Genomic DNA, 18,349 nt, shown 5'->3' on the forward strand with positions numbered 1-18,349 from the left:
CATATATATATATATATATATATATATATATATATATATCCACCCTTTCTTTTAGCCGTGCCCCTGGCTAATACTTGTATAATTCTGTAAAACTTCAAAATGCATATATATATATATATATATATATATATATATATATATCCACCCTTTCTTTTAGCCGTGCCCCTGGCTAATACTTGTATAATTCTGTAAAACTTCAAAATGCAAATATCTACTTAAGTAAAATGAACAAAAATATTTTTGTTTAATTTTCTCGGAGTGCCCCCACTGTTACCAACAAGTTACTAATTCTGACCTACCCCATTAGAAGCAAATGAGTACTCTTCAGCTTGTGGGATGCAGAAAGGTAAGGGAGACTCAGGAATAATTGTGAGGTTTGCTTTTCGAGGGACCAGTTGTTACAGTAGTATACATGTTTGCATATAGTTCACTCTATTTTTTCACACTTCAAAGAGTTATTATATGGGCATAGTGTGTCATAGTTGCACAGCCCTCTTGCACCAGTATTCCATGTCTCATGTTGTGATGAATATGAGCATCTCCAACCACTTATTTTCATCAAGGAAAAAAAAAAGGAATTATCTCTGACCACTGTGGTTTTAACATTTAGGACCTATTGTTTTAACTCAAAGTTTTCCTATTTCGCTGATTGCTTATTTTATGCCTTACTGGTCCGTACTTTTTGTTTAACACCCATATCTATATAGTCAATTGTGTCTGCTTGTTGATCGTCTGCAGTTAAATCTACATTTCTTCAGTTATTTACCTGTACAAATAACTGATTAAATTGTTCTCATTGCAGGTTGCCAGCGTGACATTTGACTTGCTTTTGCTGTTGGTACTAGGATCATACTTGATTACACTTTTCAGTTTTCTTTTTATCACCACCAGGGTACGTCTTCTGGTTTTACTTTATCCTGATTCCCTTATCTTGGTTACAAATTTTGTGCTGTTCCGAACACAACCATTTTATAACGGAGACAAAACTTCCTTGATTATTTTACCAATTAAAATATGTAAATATAAAGAAAAGAAAACTGAATATAAACTCATCTAACCAATCTGATGTTATTGCTAAACAGGGTCTTGACGATCTTATTAGTCTATTCCGTCGTCCCCCATCACGGAAAGTAAAAGCTGCTTAATTCCTGAAGCAGGACTTCTCTGCATCAAGCGCTTGCAAATCAAGAAGCAGGTGTTTCTTTTTTGTAACCTTAAGGAAGATTGTCGTGACCTAGTTGCTTCCTATTCGGTGGTCCAACGATCATATTTTAAACTTTTAGCTATGGAAAAGATCCACTTTTGCTTTGACAAATCAATAGGGTAACGCAGTCATTTTTTTTCTGCTGAGATGAGGATGTATTCTCACAGGCGGCTTTTCTCATAGAATTAGCAGTTCTAAAATTTAATCTTGCTGATGTATCAATTTTGTCAGAATGTATTTATGTTCTGAAAAGGTTCAGACGAATTTGCTTTGGTAGAGAATCTTTTGTTCACTGACAAAAAAGATTCTTGTGCTAATTGTCTTGCTTTGAAATGGCTCCTTCCGTGTTGAAAGTATGCATTTTGTATTGAAAGGCCACATCTCGAATTCAAACTGCAAAACGAGGATATTGGTGAGAACTAGTTTGTCTTTGATATTTGCTTCTATCTTCTTTATCACCCATTTTCCAATTTCCATCCCATGTTACTCAGTTTGAGATTTACCTTCACAAGGTCTGGGTACACACTGCCGTTTTCAGATCTCACATGTAGGATTACATTGGTTTCTTTTTATTTTTTTTGTTAGTTTGAGATTTATTTGTAATTGATTCGGTCAAACTCTCCACTTATACCCTTTTACTAATAGATGCCCCCACGTTGATCGAAATCGGCAAAAGATTTTGGGGATTGTGCGCTCTACCTTGCTACAAGGTGTACCATATTTGCACCGGCCCAATGAATACATGAGACGTGTATTCACATATTGAGATACATTTGCACCTTAATTTATCACCTAGATACGATAAATTAGTATGTTTGATGTAAACATCGAGTGCGGGTTAATATTTACCGGAGAAGACCTTACCTTTGTGGTATCGTAGTGTTTCCTTAGCAAATTATTTGTGGATACAAAGTGGCAGAACAGCTTCTTTTTCCTCATTTTTGCTTGCTTTTAATTAGTTGCCAACAAGTGTTTCGCTGGTTTTATGTCGATCTTTTTGGAGAACGCAGAATATCAGCAGGATAATTTTTCATCACTAAACAAGTTCATATCATTTTGTTTAGTAGCTTATCTTGTCGGGTATTCTCGTAAATAACTGGCAGAGGGTGTAGTTAAAATTTTTGCTTAGCTTAATAAAGAATTTCAGTTGGAGACGTTTTTTTTTTTCCGCATTTCTCCTTTCTTTCCTTCTCATTTACATAGACACAATCACCAACATCCCAACTCAAGTCTACTATCTTTCTTAATTATTTTGAGTTGATTTTGGTACGAAAACTCTCTTTGATTGATGTTGAAACAATATACATATATTTAGTACTCTTTATGTAATGTTAAATATATAAATTCTAATTCTTTAGGAAGAAGACAAGAATTTGACGTCTTCATTCATTGTTAAAATTACATCCGTTCGAGCTCGCGCTTCCGTCCCAGTCTCTTTCGGAGAATAATACATTGTGCAGGAAAATTGTGAGATATAGTCCGTTCTCCATTGTACTGGATTTTTGCCTTTCTGACTCTAAAAATTGCTAGTCCCACATTATTATATTTTTTGGAGAATTTTAAAACAATTTATCTTTAAACTTCCAAAATGCAAGTTCAATATTTTCCTCCCACTCGAGTAAGAAAAGAAAAAGTACTCAGAGGAGTTAACTTTCTATCTGGAAAACATAAAATCACACCCCCAGATTTCTTTCCATTCGGCTTATCACAACACAATTGTTGCAAATACCAAAGCTGAAAGAGCCAGTACACAGTCTGCATGATTGCTTATTATTTAATGAACATAAAGCTCAAGCATAACTGACTAGTAAAACCAGACATTGCATATAAGGTAAATTACAAATCTGAACAAGTAAACTGACTAATAGTCTAATACTACTATACAAAATGGGTCTCAAAGATATTATAAACAGAAGGAACCCGATAGTCAGACGCTCGAAGCCATCTTTCTGCCAGTAACATTGTTTTAATGGGATTTCAACAAGTGAGGCAGTTCCTCTGTTTATCATGTATGATGAGTATTGGAAATAGCGCGATACACCGTGTCAATGAATTGATCATCCTGTTATGGAAATAGAGGTAACATCAGATGCATAAAGAGACCAGTGAATTATACGATTATCAAATCATGAATCCTAATAGGGAAAAATGTCATTACAGGAGTAACCATAAAATCCTCTAGCTAATCAACTAATTACATTAATAAATTATGAGCTCAGGATACTACCTTACTCCCCCCAATATTTAATTTTGTGGACTCCATAACTAGTTTTCTGGGCCAAAAAAAAAGCAAGAAAGGAAAGCAAAAATATGAAGTCCTTATAGCCTTGGCAAGTTCCTATTCACCCAGTCCCTCAATACTTACTAGAGTTTTTAACATACTGTCGGGACTTGTATTTTCGAGTCATATTATTTGCCATACTTATAATCTTTTGCCAACTTCTAATGACTTTTCAAGAACAAGGTGATAACAAATTAACTACTTGGCATGACTTATAAGACAAGGTACTTATTTTTTTTTTGTTTTTCTTGTTTCGGTGCAAAGTAGAAAAAAACATCAAGGAACTACCATTACCGAAATATGTAGTGTGGTAAGAAAGCTATAGTCTACACTGTTATATTGCTTCAAACTTTGTTTTATCCGACTCTGTAGTCGGGACTGTCTAGAGCTTTTGTGTTACTCACATTGTTCCAGTTTGATGCGAAAAATAGGATTTTCCTGGATGTCCTAAAACTAGGCCACATTGATGCGAAAAATAGGATTTTCCTTTCCAAAACAGCCCTTCAATTCTAAGATAACCGACATGACTCTTGAAGTTCCTTTTGCTTTTTTTATCAAATAATACTGAAGACATCACAGTCCATGTAGATCGAGCAGATGCCATTGGCCAAAAAGTGCTCAATACCTCATAATTCACCAATTTTTATTGGGGGCAGATAAGGAAGCTGAGGTCAGAGAGAAATTGCAGCTGAGGGTAGAGGAGAATTTTGCTGACAACAACTCTGCCCCTTTCTGCCCCAAAATTCAAGGGTTATACAGTGAATTGGACAACCCTCTATTATTCTACATGAGCAAGGGGATGTAAAGACTTTCAGTAGCACTTGAAGGCAAAGGACAGATTTCTGTCAACTTCAACTAACAGAACTCAAGGTGGCAATGATGAGCATCAGCAACCCCAAAGTGAAGCAAGTATTTTGAGGACACGAACAACTGGGCATGGAACTCTTCCTATGTGGCTCATGCAGTCACAACACTAGGAAGAGAAATTTAAGTGTGGAACTCTCATCAGGGGAAGGAGAGGTCTGCGAAGGTAAAGATGGAAAAGAGAGGAAATGAGGACAGATTGGAGACAATTAAGGGGAGCGAGAGGGAGTTGGGCATGGGCGGAGAGCGTCGGGTGCCAAAATGGATGGGGAAGAAATTTAGGGTTTCGGGATCTTTTAGACATCTCATCCAGAGATTTAAGGGAAGAACGATTCATTTATTGTTGGAGTTTGAGACATGCCCCTTCAGATAGAGTAAAACTTTTACCTTTTTGTGATTTAGCAATCCCCAGGGTATGATCCCTTATAGCTTCACATTCGATCCTTGAGGAAGTAAGGTGCTTAATTTCAAAAGTGTAAACGTTTTTATGTTCCCCGATGGAAATCCATCCAGACTATGTGACTCAGATAAAAAAAAAATAGGTCCTAGAGGAAGGAGAGAAGCTACCAAAAACCAGTTCCAACAGAAAGACTCAAAAGCAACTGCTAGCATATTCTTCTCTCTTTCTTTTCTTTTTTCTTCTCAATTTCCCTAATTAATCTTCATAATGTGGATGTGTTCCAGCATAGTGGCAGAAGCTGCTGGAAGTTTTTTCCCCTAAATACGCGCCCTCAGCAGACCCTCTTTGCTTTGGATGTTAGTTCTCATTATGAGGGCAAACGCAAAATTTTCACATTCTGGCATATGCAATTGATTGCGAATTTATAAAACTTTAGTGCCATAAAAAAAGTTCACATAGGAAAGTAACTATCAATTCAGGTACACTTACTTGAACAAGCATCAAAAGTGCCTCACGCACTTTGCCTCTGTTAATAACAGGTCCATTGTTTGGGCTAGGAGCAGAAGTTGGAGTGAGAAATGGCGGAGGAGAGGGGGGAGGAAATGGTTGAAGCAAAGGAGCTCTGTGAGGGCGTTGCAGATTCCCAGGGGGGTGAAGTGGTGGAGCAGTAGGCACAGATGAAGAAACAGGAGGTATCAGTGGAGAAGAGGAAGGAAGAGGACCAAAGAATGATGATGGCTTCACTAGATTTGAAGACCTTCTAGCACTGGCGTCTGGTTCGGAAGCATCAAGAGTAGGCATCAAAGGGAAAGATGTAGAAAGGGAAGGAGATGGAGCCAGTGCAGGTGCTGAAGAGGGAGGTACAGCAGCAGGAGGACGAGGAGGAGGAAGGACTGTTGCAGATGAGTCGTACGGCTGTCCCTGAACTGCAACATTTGGAGCACTCCCAATTCTCATAGCAGTCTGCAAAATGAAATGCTCAAAATTCGGTCACGTTAACACACGTGTAACAAGAACATCATAATAAACAAATTTTTCGTATCAAACATAGTACTCGTCTAGAAGTATCTCCACTTAAATTACTTACAACATGACCCCAATATAGAAAGGTGGAATAATGCATTGCATGAGTCAGTGATCACTTCTTTATGTGAAACAACAGGAAATCTCTGTTGGTCTTCCTTCATAGATGGATTTTGTAATGTTTTGATACGTCAAATCAAAATTCTTAAAAACAACCATATGGTTTATTAACATATTGTATGCAAAATTGTACAAAGGTATGGCTGTATGGCTAATACTTTTACAGGATGTCCTATTATAAGAATAACTGATCCCAAAGCAAAGGTTAATGACAAAAGTTATTGACTTGTGCAAAAAGAAGGATAAGCTTTGGGTCTGTTGGGTACATGCTTACTATTGGAAAGGTGATCCCATCTGGGAAATAACTTGCAAGGAAGCATCGTGGTGTCTTCAAAAGATTGTCAAGGCTGGAAAGTACCTAGACCAAGGTGGGCTCACAATAAATGAATTTCTCTCTATGGAGCACTTCTCTATCAGGAAAATATATAAGAAGCTCAGAGGTGATTTTGAAAAGGTTCCCTGGAGAAGATTAATATGTATAATTTTAGGTAGACTCCTAAATGGATATTTATTCTAAGGCTAGCTGCACATGGGAGATTGTATACAAGGGATAGGCTGGCCGAATGGGGCATAGTCTTGCACCAGATTTGCCCCTTATGTCAATCAAACATAATGAAAACGTATTTCAACACTTGTTTTTCAAGTGTTAATTGCTGCTGAGATATGGGAAAAAGATGTCCGGTTGGCAGGGCATACAGAGACAAGGACTGAGTTGGAATGAAGAGCTTGCCTGGGCTATAACTTATTACAATGGTAAGAACTGCAATGCTGAATTATACAGGATGGTGCTAGCAGGCAGCGTCTACCANCCCCCCCCCCCCCAAGGAGACCTGACGATTTGTGGGAGTTCTTGAGGCAGCATCATTTTCATGCCCGCGTAGTCGCGTGCCTACAGGCTACGGGCTTCTTTACGATTTTGCAGATTGGGCGGATGCAACTTGATTGGTCTCTCATCACGGCTTTAGTAGAGCGGTGGCGACCGGAGACGCACACTTTTCACTTGCCCACTGGAGAGGCCACCATCACGCTTGAGGATGTTCAGGTTTTGTATGGGCTGCGCATAGATGGACGGGTCGTTGCACTGCCCCAGTACATGAGATCCATGACGCGTGCCCAGTATTTGGATTTGATGGGGCAGTATACTGGTTACAGACCTCAGGGTGACGTTGTACAGAGAGGGGGCAGTCGCGTTTCTTTGTCAGCTATCAGAGACCATATGGCGTTTTTGCACCCAGACATTACCGGCGAGACAGAGGATCTCCATATTGAGCGGTACATGAGGTTGGCGCTGCTCCTGCTTTTTGGGGGTGTCTTGTTCCCGAACACTTCGAGAAGTCTAGTTAGTATGCGCTTTCTGCATCATCTGTAGCAGCTAGATGATTTACCCCTGTACAGCTGGGGTGCTGCTGTTCTAGCATACCTGTACCGGAGTATGTGCCGGGCGAGCATGCTTTGCCAGGTGGACATATGTGGTTTTCTGCCCCTTCTATAGGTGACAACATTTTCGAATACTCTGTTCATTACTCCGAATTCTATATGGTCAAGATTAAAGAGTGTATTACAGCCGTCCACCAGGAGTATGGTTGTACTATAACCAAAAGAAAGGCATGTCTCGGTCGCAAACGTGCCTTTAAACTTATTTATGGCGACTGGGATAAGTCTTTTTCATCTCTGCCCAGGTACATGGCTGAACTGCAACACTTTAACCCCGGGACTGTTGTTGAATGGAGGCGTGAGCGGAGTCCGGACTGACCCGAATATATTTTCAACTATGTGTTCTGGTCATTTAAACCAGCAATTGATGGTTTTGTGCATTGTCGTCCTGTAATTTCCATAGACGGTACTCACGTCTATGGAAAGTATGATATTAAGCTTTTGATTGCAGTTGCAGTAGATGCCAACGGACAAATATTTCCACTAGCCTTTGCCATTTGTGCCAACGAAAGCGAAGAGACGTGGACGCTTTTTTGAACCACTTGAAACAGCACGTTGTTAAACAGCGTTCAGGTATTTGTCTAATATCTGATCGACATGGTGGTATTTTAAGTTCTGTGCGGCACTTGCCTGAATGGCAGGAACCCTATGCATACCACCGTTACTGTGTGAGGCACCTGAAGGCCAATTTCCAGAAGAAATATCCTGACAAGGCCTTGCATGACTAAATGTGGATGGCCGCAACTGAGCACTAGCAGTGCAAATTCATGAGGCGCATGGAAGCGATCTGGCAGATTGATCAACGAGCATATACTTGGATGATGGGACATGAGTTTCACATGTGGACATTGCATGCAGATGGCGGCAGACGATGGGGAGCCCTGACTACAAATGTGTCGGAGTCATTCAACGGCTTGTTGAAGTCTGCCCGTGGATTGCCTGTCACTGCCATGGTCCGCATGACATTCAAACAGAGTGCGGAGAGGTTAGTTCAAAGGCATGGAGCTTCATCGGCATTGATGGACAGGGGTGTTCAATTTATGTCAATACCGATGAGAAGATTTGAAAGGTACAGGAGGCGAGCACATTGGCATTCATTTTTACAGTACGATCACGACCGGGGTGTTTTTGAAGTTAAGACCGCTATCCGCGGACACCGTGGGAATAACCTACAGACGGTGAATGAAGCCAGAAGGTTGTGTTCATGTGGGAAATGGACCATCTACCACATGCCGTGCGCACATGCCTTGAAGTGCTTTCAACAAGTTGGTTTAGGAGCAACCAACTATATTGATAGGCAATACAGTGTTGCCTATCAATTTATAACATAAATGTGAGAAGGCGCAACACAACTCAATTTATAACAAATGTAGGTACATATTTACCTGTCCGGCCACTAGCATATCTAACACATCCCTGACAAGGGGGAGATTATGATGAGCATCAGTCCCTCGGTAGTTCCCACGCCGGAGAACCCACCTAGTAGCTAGAGGGAGAAACGGATAAGCCTCACCCGGCTCTAGTGGTGGTAGAGGTGGCTGCAACGGCATGATCCGCTGCCAGGCCCAAACCTAAGATAAAAGGTTGACGTAAAATTTAAGAGTCATTTCGACCATATAGAATTCGGAGTAATAAAAAGAGTATTCGAAAATGTTGTCACCTGTAGAAGGGGCAGAAAACCACATATGTCCACCTGGCAAAGCATGCTCGCCCGGCACATACTCCCGTATAGGTACGCTAGAACAGCAGCACCCCAGCTGTACAGGGGTAAATCATCTAGCTGCTGCAGATGATGCAGAAAGTGCATACTCACTAGACTTCCCGAAGTGTTCGGGAACAAGACACCCCCAAAAAGCAGGAGCAGCGCCAACCTCGTGTACCGCTCAATATGGAGATCCTGTGTCACGCCGGTAATGTCTGGGTGCAAAAACGCCATATGGTCTCTGATAGCTGACAAAGAAACGCGACTGCCCCCTCTCTGCACAGCGTCACCCTGAGGTCTGTAACCAGCATACTGCCCCATCAAATCCAAATACTGGGCACGCGTCATGGATCTCATTTACTGGGGCAGTGCAACGGCCCGTCCATCTACGCTCAGCCCATACAAAACCAAACCTGAACATCCTCAAGCGTGATGGTGGCCTCTCCAGTGGGCAAGTGAAAAGTGTGCGTCTCCGGTCGCCACCGCTCTACCAAGGCCGTGATGAGAGACCAATCAAGCTGCATCCGCTCAATCTGCAAAATCGTAAAGAAGCCCGTAGCCTGTAGGCGCGCGACTACGCGGGCATAGAAATGATGCTGCCTCAAGAACTCTCACAAATCGTCAGGTCTCCTGGCGCGGAGAGGCTGATCCGAAAGATGTCCCTCCCATACAAAGGAGGACCTATGGTCGCCCTGCAACACTAATAGCTGATCCTCGGCTGGTCCAGGATGCGCAGGCGGCAAGTCCATGTCGTCTACTATAATTTAAACAAAATTATTTGTGTGTGTTAGTTTAATGAATTAAATAATTATTTTTATAATTGGACTGAGTAATTATCTATGGGTTCCAGGCTCGATATTTGAGGCCCAGTAGCACCAAGTTATCCTTAATTATTATGTGTGTCAATTTTAACATTTTTAGAATTTTGTTAGTTTAATGAATTAAATAATTATTTTTATAATTAGACTGAGTAATTATCTATGGGTTCCAGGCTCGATATTTGAGGCCCGGTAGCACCAAGTTATCCTTAATTATTATGTGTGTCAATTTCAACGTTTTTAGAATTTTGTTAGTTTAATGAATTAAATAATTATTTTTATAATTGGACTGAGTAATTATCTATGGGTTCCAGGCTCGATATTTGAGGCCCGGTAGCACCAAGTTATCCTTAATTATTATGTGTGTCAATTTCAACATTTTTAGAATTTTGTTAGTTTAATGAATTAAATAATTATTTTTATTGTTGGACTGAGTAATTATCTATGGGTTCCAGGCTCGATATTTGAGGCCCGGTAGCACCAAGTTATCCTTAATTATTATGTGTATCAATTTCAACATTTTTAGAATTTTGTTAGTTTAATGAATTAAATAATTATTCTTATAATTGGACTAAGTAATTATCTATGGGTTCCAAGCTCGATATTTGAATTAATTTGACAACATATATTAATTTGTTAGTTTTGTAAGTTTATTTTTATAAATTAAATAATTAATTTGGTAGAGTGTAATTGGATAGAGTTTGTAGTTAGTACATACTTAAACTACAGAGACTATACGCTAAAGGCTCTATATTATACTACACTAAAAGGCTCTATATTTTACTACGCTAAAAGGCTCTACATTTTACTACGTCATAAGTCTCTATNAGTGAGTGGGGAGTTTTTTAAAAATGGAAGAGTGACTGTTGTTATCCTGGGAAAGAAGAAGGGGCCCTATATTTTATTATAGGAAAACGCAGTACGATAATGCGTTTAAGGGAAACGCAGCATTTTCCTAAAAAAAATTATTTTTTAAATAATACGCAGTATAGTACTGCGTTTAACTTTAACGGCTAACTTTCCGTTAAAGTGAAATGCAGTATTATACTGCATTTTATGTACTTATGTAACTTTTTTTTTTAATAGTAGAAAGGTATTTTGTGCCCAAAAGGGCACTATTTAAGTTTCGGACTCCTGTTATTACTAGGGTGATTGTTCAAGATGTCTTCTACAGAGCAAGCAGGAAACCTCACTTAGATACGATGCTGCTGAACTACAATTTTTATCCCTGAGTAGTTAGGTTTGGTGATATGGAGTTTATGCTGTTGAGAGACGATGATATGGAACTGGAACTTTCTGTCCAGTTCCTAATTTTTTGCTGGTTTTTTCTTTACTCCTTGAGCTGTACATATTCACAATTGGTAATAAAATTCTTTATTTACCCAACAAAAAAAAAGGACAGTTATTCCAGATCTTCAAAAGAACTGACACATGAAAAAGACACTATTTTCTGTAAGACAAACACTGCATAACAGCCACATTATGTGGGAGAAAAAAGGAAAAAAGAGCAAATAGAAGGGAAAGAAAGAGCATACACTGAAGAAATTCACAAAAGAACGATCATCTGGGACATCCGCAGTATTCGATGTAGTAGATGAAGATGGCTCCAGGGGACCATCAATTACCGACATGCTTGGAGATGCTTCCAGCTCCTCAAATTCACTGTATTAAGTTGCACAAAATCAAAAGTTCCTCTCAGAAGCCACTCAGTTGCAATTGCTTTTTTTCAGTCAACATAATATGTTGAGCAACTAGCTAAATAGGTAAACCACTCAGTTGCACAAAATCAAAAGTTCCTCTCAGAAGCCACTCAGTTGCAATTGCTTTTTTTCAGTCAATATAATATTTTGAGCAACTAGCTAAATAGGTAAACTGACCCACCAAATTATTCACCCCTCCAAAGACCATGCAGCTTGTTTGCAACTAAAAGCTTTCACTTCTCACAAAGTAATGTCTCATTAGCTTTTTGCAGTCACTTTCACCATGCATATAGCTTAGGTTTTATGAGCAAGTTGGTTTATAAGAAGCACCCATGGTAGGGCTAGGACCAACCCTATTCAAACAATATACAGAAGACCGAACAATTCAAAGGCCCATTCAGCACCACTTGCATTTCACTAAAAGCGTAGTTTCACATCAGATACCAATGTTATCCTGCTCAGATCAGGTGGCGCCACGATAACTTTCTTTCACAGCTCTGCTGTCAAAATCATTCTGAGCACATAGATTTCGATCATATCTAGTAGCATCAACAATAATTTTAACAGCATTTGAATCTCAACTATTCGACCCCTGAAAATTCAAATAGTATCTTGTTGACCAGGTTCTTTAGGAAGGCAGTTTATTATGCTCTCTCAGTCATAGTGCAGTTCAAGATTAGCAAACAAAGGGAAGACCAAAAACTTGTTAAATGTCAAGCTAAACTACTATATATGAAACATAAGTCAAGAAATAGACCAACGCTGAACTGTACAAAATTGAGTGTTTTAACAGTCAAAGAGAATCTATCATTTTGATCAACAAATATATTATGATTTTTATAAATATGAAATGGAATACCTCTTGTTTGATGGTAGTTTGAACTTGGTAGGCACCTTGGAATAAGCACTCAATATCCTGACCACCAGTAAAAGTCGAAACTGATTATCAGGCATAATAGGATACATATGGAAAAGAAAAGGCAAGATAAGATTGACATGGAAATCATTGCGCAGAACAACCAAAACACCTGTCTGATCCTTTCATTTCTCATTGAGGTGATAAATAGATAAGTGGGAAGGTATGATGAGGAAGTTTTGCATTGACAAACTTGAATCTCTACCTAAAAGTTTTTTTTCTTTTTTCCCTGTTAATAGACGCCTCTGCCTAAAAGTCTCAAGTTCACAAAAACATTACTCAACTTCTCAATCGCTCTAAGAGAAACTTATTTGAAAATGTGAGAAGATCTAGGGAACCATTTCAGTTAACATACAGTGGGTAGTAAGGTAAGAGAAGAGTTGGAGGTATTTCAACTTTTGAAATTGGGAAATCCCCAAGAGTCAGTGGCACACGGTTCGAAACTTGGTGGATAATGGGCCCACCATCTACCTTTCTCCACTTAAATACCAGACTTTTGTCAGCGGCACGGTTCGAACCATGACGTGCCCCCACCCATACATAATGTGTTCCGCTCTTACAACTAGACCAAAGCCCTGAGGGCAAGGAGTTGGAGGTGTTTTGGAATGTAAAAGAAGAATGTCCCCAAGCCAGAGTACTATAACATATTAGGTGCCTCGGAAATAAAAAGAAGAACATCCCCAAGCCAAAGTAAAACAGTTTCTCTTTACTAACCAGGAAAAAGACAACGAAAACAAAGCTGCAACTTTAAATTGGAAATCATCTAATCATTCACCTACCAAAACAATGACTAGGCCGAACATACCATTCTGCTAATCTTTAGGCCATTCACTAAAACAATTTCAGATGGTATAGACTGAGGTTCAAGACGGGTCCAACCTATAGGCAGCAAAACTAGTGAATTCTATTGCATAATCGCATGCATAATTTAGATTACAAGCACATACTTCAAAAGATTGACTGCATAAACAATTGAGTCCTAAAAAAGCCATATTATGCAAATGTAGTTTCTGACATAGAATTAGCACAATGAATACTGGGGGGAGCTAAGCATACCCACACACAGAAAAAGGGGGCGAGGAGAGTGGAAATGCGGGAGATTAGAAAAGAATGATTTATGGAGGGGAAAACGGGATTGAAAAGGTTACCTGTTAAAGAGATTTGCAACTTCTTCACATTCACGTGAATTATAAAACCATATCCCATTTACTTCTTGGGAAGGATTTCGATATAATAAATATGGGACCTGGACCTCGAACTCAAAATCACCCAAGAGATCCTCCACCAAATTATCTGCTTGTAGGAATAAAGTCATATCTTTAAAACAAAGGAACTAAACATAAATGCTCATATAGAGAGCAAAATCTTAACTTTCTATACCCACTTATGAGCAACATGGATTTCATGTCAATAGCTTTATTTAAGTATCAAACAATAATTTTTTTTTAAAAAATCAATGTCTAAAACACTAAATTTACGGAGGTAAAAACAAACTTTTGATACAAATTAAGTATATTGACATCTTTCATAAAATAAAGATCTGCCAATTTCATGGTACTCAGGGAATCCTAGTCGATAGCTAGTTTTGCTGGGCAACTCTAATGGGGGTTCTCTATAGACAATTGACTGTCATCCAGAAAAAGGGGAAAGCACCATTTAAGTAACTAAACTTGATTGACCTAAAAGACAGGTTAAATGCAAGGGATTCAGCCTCCAATTTCTGAATGTCCTACTTTATACCCTCAAAAAGTCCAATTATATCACATTGACTGGAGATGTTTTTTTATTTTTTTTGACAAGTACATTTTTTTTTGATAAGGTAATTTTTTTTTTTGACAAGTACATTCACTGGACAAAGATTGGAGATCACTGTTTGAATACCAAGACAGAATCACTAGTCTTATTTTGTTACCTTACCCGATCAAAAAAAGACAGAATCACTAGTTACGAATAGAATAACCACAATATCTACGATAAAAACTTAGAGATGAACTCCTTACTCCAACGCCATAATTAACAAGAAAAAAGGGGGTTTGAGAATCAATAAATCTCTCATTTCTCTCTAGAAGTCCTGGGACATGACAATAAACAAAAGACTAGTCATGATTACTCAGTCTTTTAGTTCAGTTGACAGAATATGTTTATTTCACATTTAAGGTCAAAAGAATCTAGTAATTTTTCAACATGCAAACTAAACACTTTATTTACAATCTCAAAACACAAGTTCATTCTTGACCAGAGATATGGTTAATATGCTTAAGAGAGATGACTTACTTACCAGATGCTTTAAGGGACAGCCTTTATCAGTGTACAGGAAAGGTTACTGTCTACATTAGAATTTTACTTCCTCACCTGCTCAAGGAATGAGCTTCCAACCCTCTTTGTACCTTTTTGTAGGGTAACTAGTTGATAAGAATGGACATTGGGCCTAACTCAACCCCAAAAGCTAGCTTGTGAGGTGAGGATTGCCCAAGCCATATAAGGAGACCAAGGACCTCAACTCCCACCGATGTGGGACAACTCAACACCCCCCCTCCCTCACGCCCAGGCCTCTGGAGCGTGGACAACATAAATGGGGGCCCAACATCGGTAACAATAATTGGGATGGGCCTGGCTCTGATACCATGATAGGAATGGACATTGGGCCTAACCCAAACCCAGAAGCTAGCTTGTGAGGTGAGGATTGCCCAAGCCATATAAGGAGATCAAGGACCTCAACTCCCACCGATGTGGGACAACTCAACACTAGTCTTTATTTTAGGCATTTCCTCCTCCTTGTTTCATCCTTTTAATTTTCTTGCAAAATAAAAATTTCAGGAGTGATTTTCAGTCTTTCAATGTTCAATTTTTCCCAAGAAAGTCACTTCTCTTTTTATCCTTTTTCCGTTTTGTAAGCATTCTTTTTTAAATTAGTGCTGAAATCCTACTAACTTCAAACAAAGGGGTTGATCAAATTTCTTCATATTTACAGTTAACTATCAAGTGAAGAAAAAAAGCACTCAAACAATTCAAGATTTGATACACCATTAAAAAACAATTCAAAATTCGATATTAAGCCGATTTTCTATCATGTTCAATCACGAATGCAAGGACACAATATGTGTCTCCATTATAATAATTCTTAAGAAAAATCAAAGTTTTTTACTTTATCGTGTCACAAAAATGTATGAGCCACTTATCTTTTGGGACATCACCAATTGTCTGGAAAACTTCTATAAATTATAATAGTTATACCCTTGCTTCTGTGCAATAGTCCAATTCGCTTAAACCGATTCAGTCAATCAATTAACTGCCCTCGATCCCGTATTAGTTGGGTCAGTTATATGAGTCCTTTGTTTCCATTCCGCTTTATTTAGGTCCACTCCATTCCTTACCGTATGTAAATTCAGATGCATGATAAACATCGGTACTCAAATGCATCTCTCCGTCTGAATCAGAATAAATATGTTTCCAAACCTTCTCTTTAAAATTGGAAGTGGATATTTCAGTACTGGGAATTCCCTAAAACTAGAAAATTCTTAAATGTTACAGTGCCGACACGAATGTACAAGCTCCTAACCTGAAAGACTCTTAGCAAACACCATTCCTAAGTTAGTGTAGCAACATCAATTAAGTCTTAATGCTAACTAATTGGTATCACCTATGTAGATCCTCTGCTTCCATTGTGCTTTGTTATTAACTAAGTCCACATTGACTCTAAGAGATCACCATCAATTGCCATTCCAGTATTTTCCTGCAAATGAGGACTACTTTATTACTATCTCTTGACATGAGTTGAAGTCAAGTTTACTAGTTCAGGATCCTCCAAAAATAACTTACACCCCCTTGAGATTCATCAACAAGATGACATACTTCACGAATTATGTTAATATGGTTCTATGTTGTTCACATCAAATAGTCAGTCAGCCATGAGCTACTACTTCATGCACTTTTTTCCACAAGGAAAAAGAAAACAAACACAAAAACTAGCCATAGAATGTATGTTTTCCTAGTCCAGCGGAAAAATGTCAAACATCTAGGTAATTATGACGGAGAACCTAAAGCATCAATGATCAAACAACCTTGCAAAAGTTCCGTCAAAGATCAGCCCAAGCAGAAAGTTTTAGAACAGAAAACAAGTAACTTACCCGTATTTCTGCGGTTCATAACAATGAACTGAAACCGAGGTTGAGCACTCCTGTAATACCCCAAAATAGAAATAATAAATATCTCAAAGAGCCGCACCATACAGATCAACTCATGAAGAAGAAGAATGCATTAAATCTAGAAACTTTCAATCAATTTGAGACCCCATTCAGTGCTAGTGCCTACTTTATTTTGCACCCAAGGGTGTGTCCTAGTGGTAAATGAAATGGGAGGCAACCATGATGTCTCGGGATCAAATCCCAGTGGAGGCAAAAAAAACCTAGGTGATTTCTTCTCATCTGCCTAATACTTAGTGGATAGAGTTACCCGGTACCTGTGTTGGTGGGACTCGGGAGGTAGCAGGTACCCAATAGAAAAGTCAAGATGCGCGTAAGCTGGCCCAAACAACGCCGTTATAAAAAAAAAAAAAAAAAAAAAAAAAAAAAAAAAGAAAAATTTTACTCAATTAATCAACTTCTGTCTCAATCTCAAGCCAGTTAGGGTCGGCTATCTGAATCTTCTAAATTTTTTTCGCTCTATTGAACTCATCTTAATCTCAATACTGGTATATCATTTGACTATTAAGGCAAATTATTTCTATAAAATTGCAGCTTCTTTAAAGCTCACATTTATCCCTCTGAAGTACATATTACTGACCATATTATATCTAAAATCTTTTGAACAAAAAGAACATGATCCACCTCAAAAAGGTTCTAATTAATCAAAAGTCTAAAACAACAATTACGCCTTACTCCCAAACAAGTTGGGATTGGCTATATGAATCCTGACTGCTGACCACGTTATTCCATTTAAACTCATTTCAGGCCAATATTATGTAGATAAAGAATCCTAAAACAGGTCAGGAAAAAAAACTAACAGAATTACAACTCCAAAAACGCATAATTACTTACCTCTTCACAACAAACAAAGATCCTTCCACATCCTTTCGACTCTGCAAAAACAAAAAAACACACACACACACAACATCAGTACTGCAATAATAACTGCTCAAACACATGTTAATCAAGTAATCAATCAATAAACTACCCTCAATACCAAACTAATTATCTACTAATAATTCAGACCCATTTCATTCTAATACTAACAAAATTAACCTTTTTAGCGAATTAAATTAGAAAAACTCTTTAAAACTAATAAATATGCAATTTTTTAAGAGAAAATGAATAATACAAATAAAAGATGCGATTTTTTTAGGAGAAAAAGGATGAATATACCCATTGGCTATTATCGATATTGAATGCGTAGAAAGTAACATGAGCTGCAGTGATTAATATTTCTTCAACGAACGGATCGATACGCTGAAGAACGGTTAAATTAAGGAGCTTTGTGCTGTTTTGGTCCAAATTCGGCATTAATTTCCCGTTCGTAGACATTATTATTGTGTGTGTGTGTGTGAAGAAACCCTAGAATTGATCCCAAATTGAGGGCTCTGTTTACTGTATATTAATTTTATAATTTTATTATATTGACACTTTTGTATTTTCTATTTTTTTCATATGTAAACAGCGCTAATATCTACTTTTGTTTTTTACGTTTATTTTTACTTTTTTAGAAGACAGCGGGAGATTACGTTTTATGATAGTCTATAGAAAAGTATTTGAGGGGAAAAAATAAACAATAGCTATATTTATAACTGGTAATTGAAAAATAGTCATAGTTTTAAAAGTAATTAAAGTTTAGCCACTTTTTCGGAAATATTCCAACATAAGATGTTGCGGTTCGCATTTTTATATATGAGCTT

The 18,349-nt window shown here is 38.2% G+C and overlaps 2 protein-coding genes across 2 annotated transcripts in view; one reads left to right on the top strand and one right to left on the bottom strand.

Annotated features, from left to right (window-relative positions):
- LOC109215309 (nicalin-1-like) overlaps nucleotides 1-1,542 on the top strand; it is a 14,557-nt gene extending 13,015 nt beyond the window's left edge. The window contains exons 13-14 of the mRNA XM_019379347.1: nucleotides 803-892; nucleotides 1,083-1,542. Of these exons, the coding sequence (XP_019234892.1) occupies nucleotides 803-892; nucleotides 1,083-1,145 (153 nt within the window). The 3' untranslated portion in view covers nucleotides 1,146-1,542. The remainder of the gene's footprint in view (nucleotides 1-802; nucleotides 893-1,082) is intronic.
- A 1,308-nt stretch (nucleotides 1,543-2,850) lies between these two features.
- On the bottom strand, nucleotides 2,851-18,060 carry LOC109215310 (mRNA-decapping enzyme-like protein). The gene is made up of 8 exons (XM_019379348.1): nucleotides 17,823-18,060; nucleotides 17,499-17,539; nucleotides 16,590-16,639; nucleotides 13,611-13,755; nucleotides 12,406-12,462; nucleotides 11,382-11,508; nucleotides 5,239-5,712; nucleotides 2,851-3,266 (listed from the first exon to the last, which is right to left on the bottom strand). Exons 1-8 carry the CDS (start codon nucleotides 17,979-17,981, stop codon nucleotides 3,210-3,212), a joined length of 1,110 nt encoding a protein of 369 aa, XP_019234893.1. The 5' UTR covers nucleotides 17,982-18,060; the 3' UTR covers nucleotides 2,851-3,209.
- Between the last annotated feature and the right edge of the window lie 289 nt (nucleotides 18,061-18,349).

The sequence above is a fragment of the Nicotiana attenuata genome, unplaced genomic scaffold (assembly GCF_001879085.1).
Source record: "Nicotiana attenuata strain UT unplaced genomic scaffold, NIATTr2, whole genome shotgun sequence".
Classification (NCBI taxonomy): Eukaryota; Viridiplantae; Streptophyta; class Magnoliopsida; order Solanales; family Solanaceae; genus Nicotiana; species Nicotiana attenuata.

Excerpts from the sequence above, each read along its gene's own strand:
- LOC109215310 (XM_019379348.1), bottom strand. The coding sequence starts at position 17,981 with ATGTCTACGAACGGGAAATTAATGCCGAATTTGGACCAAAACAGCACA. Across the intron at positions 17,540-17,822 it reads ATATCGATAATAGCCAATGG|AGTCGAAAGGATGTGGAAGG; the intron begins GTATATTCATCC and ends TTGTTTTTGCAG. Across the intron at positions 5,713-11,381 it reads CTTTTGTGAATTTCTTCAGT|ACTGCTATGAGAATTGGGAG; the intron begins GTATGCTCTTTC and ends TTCATTTTGCAG.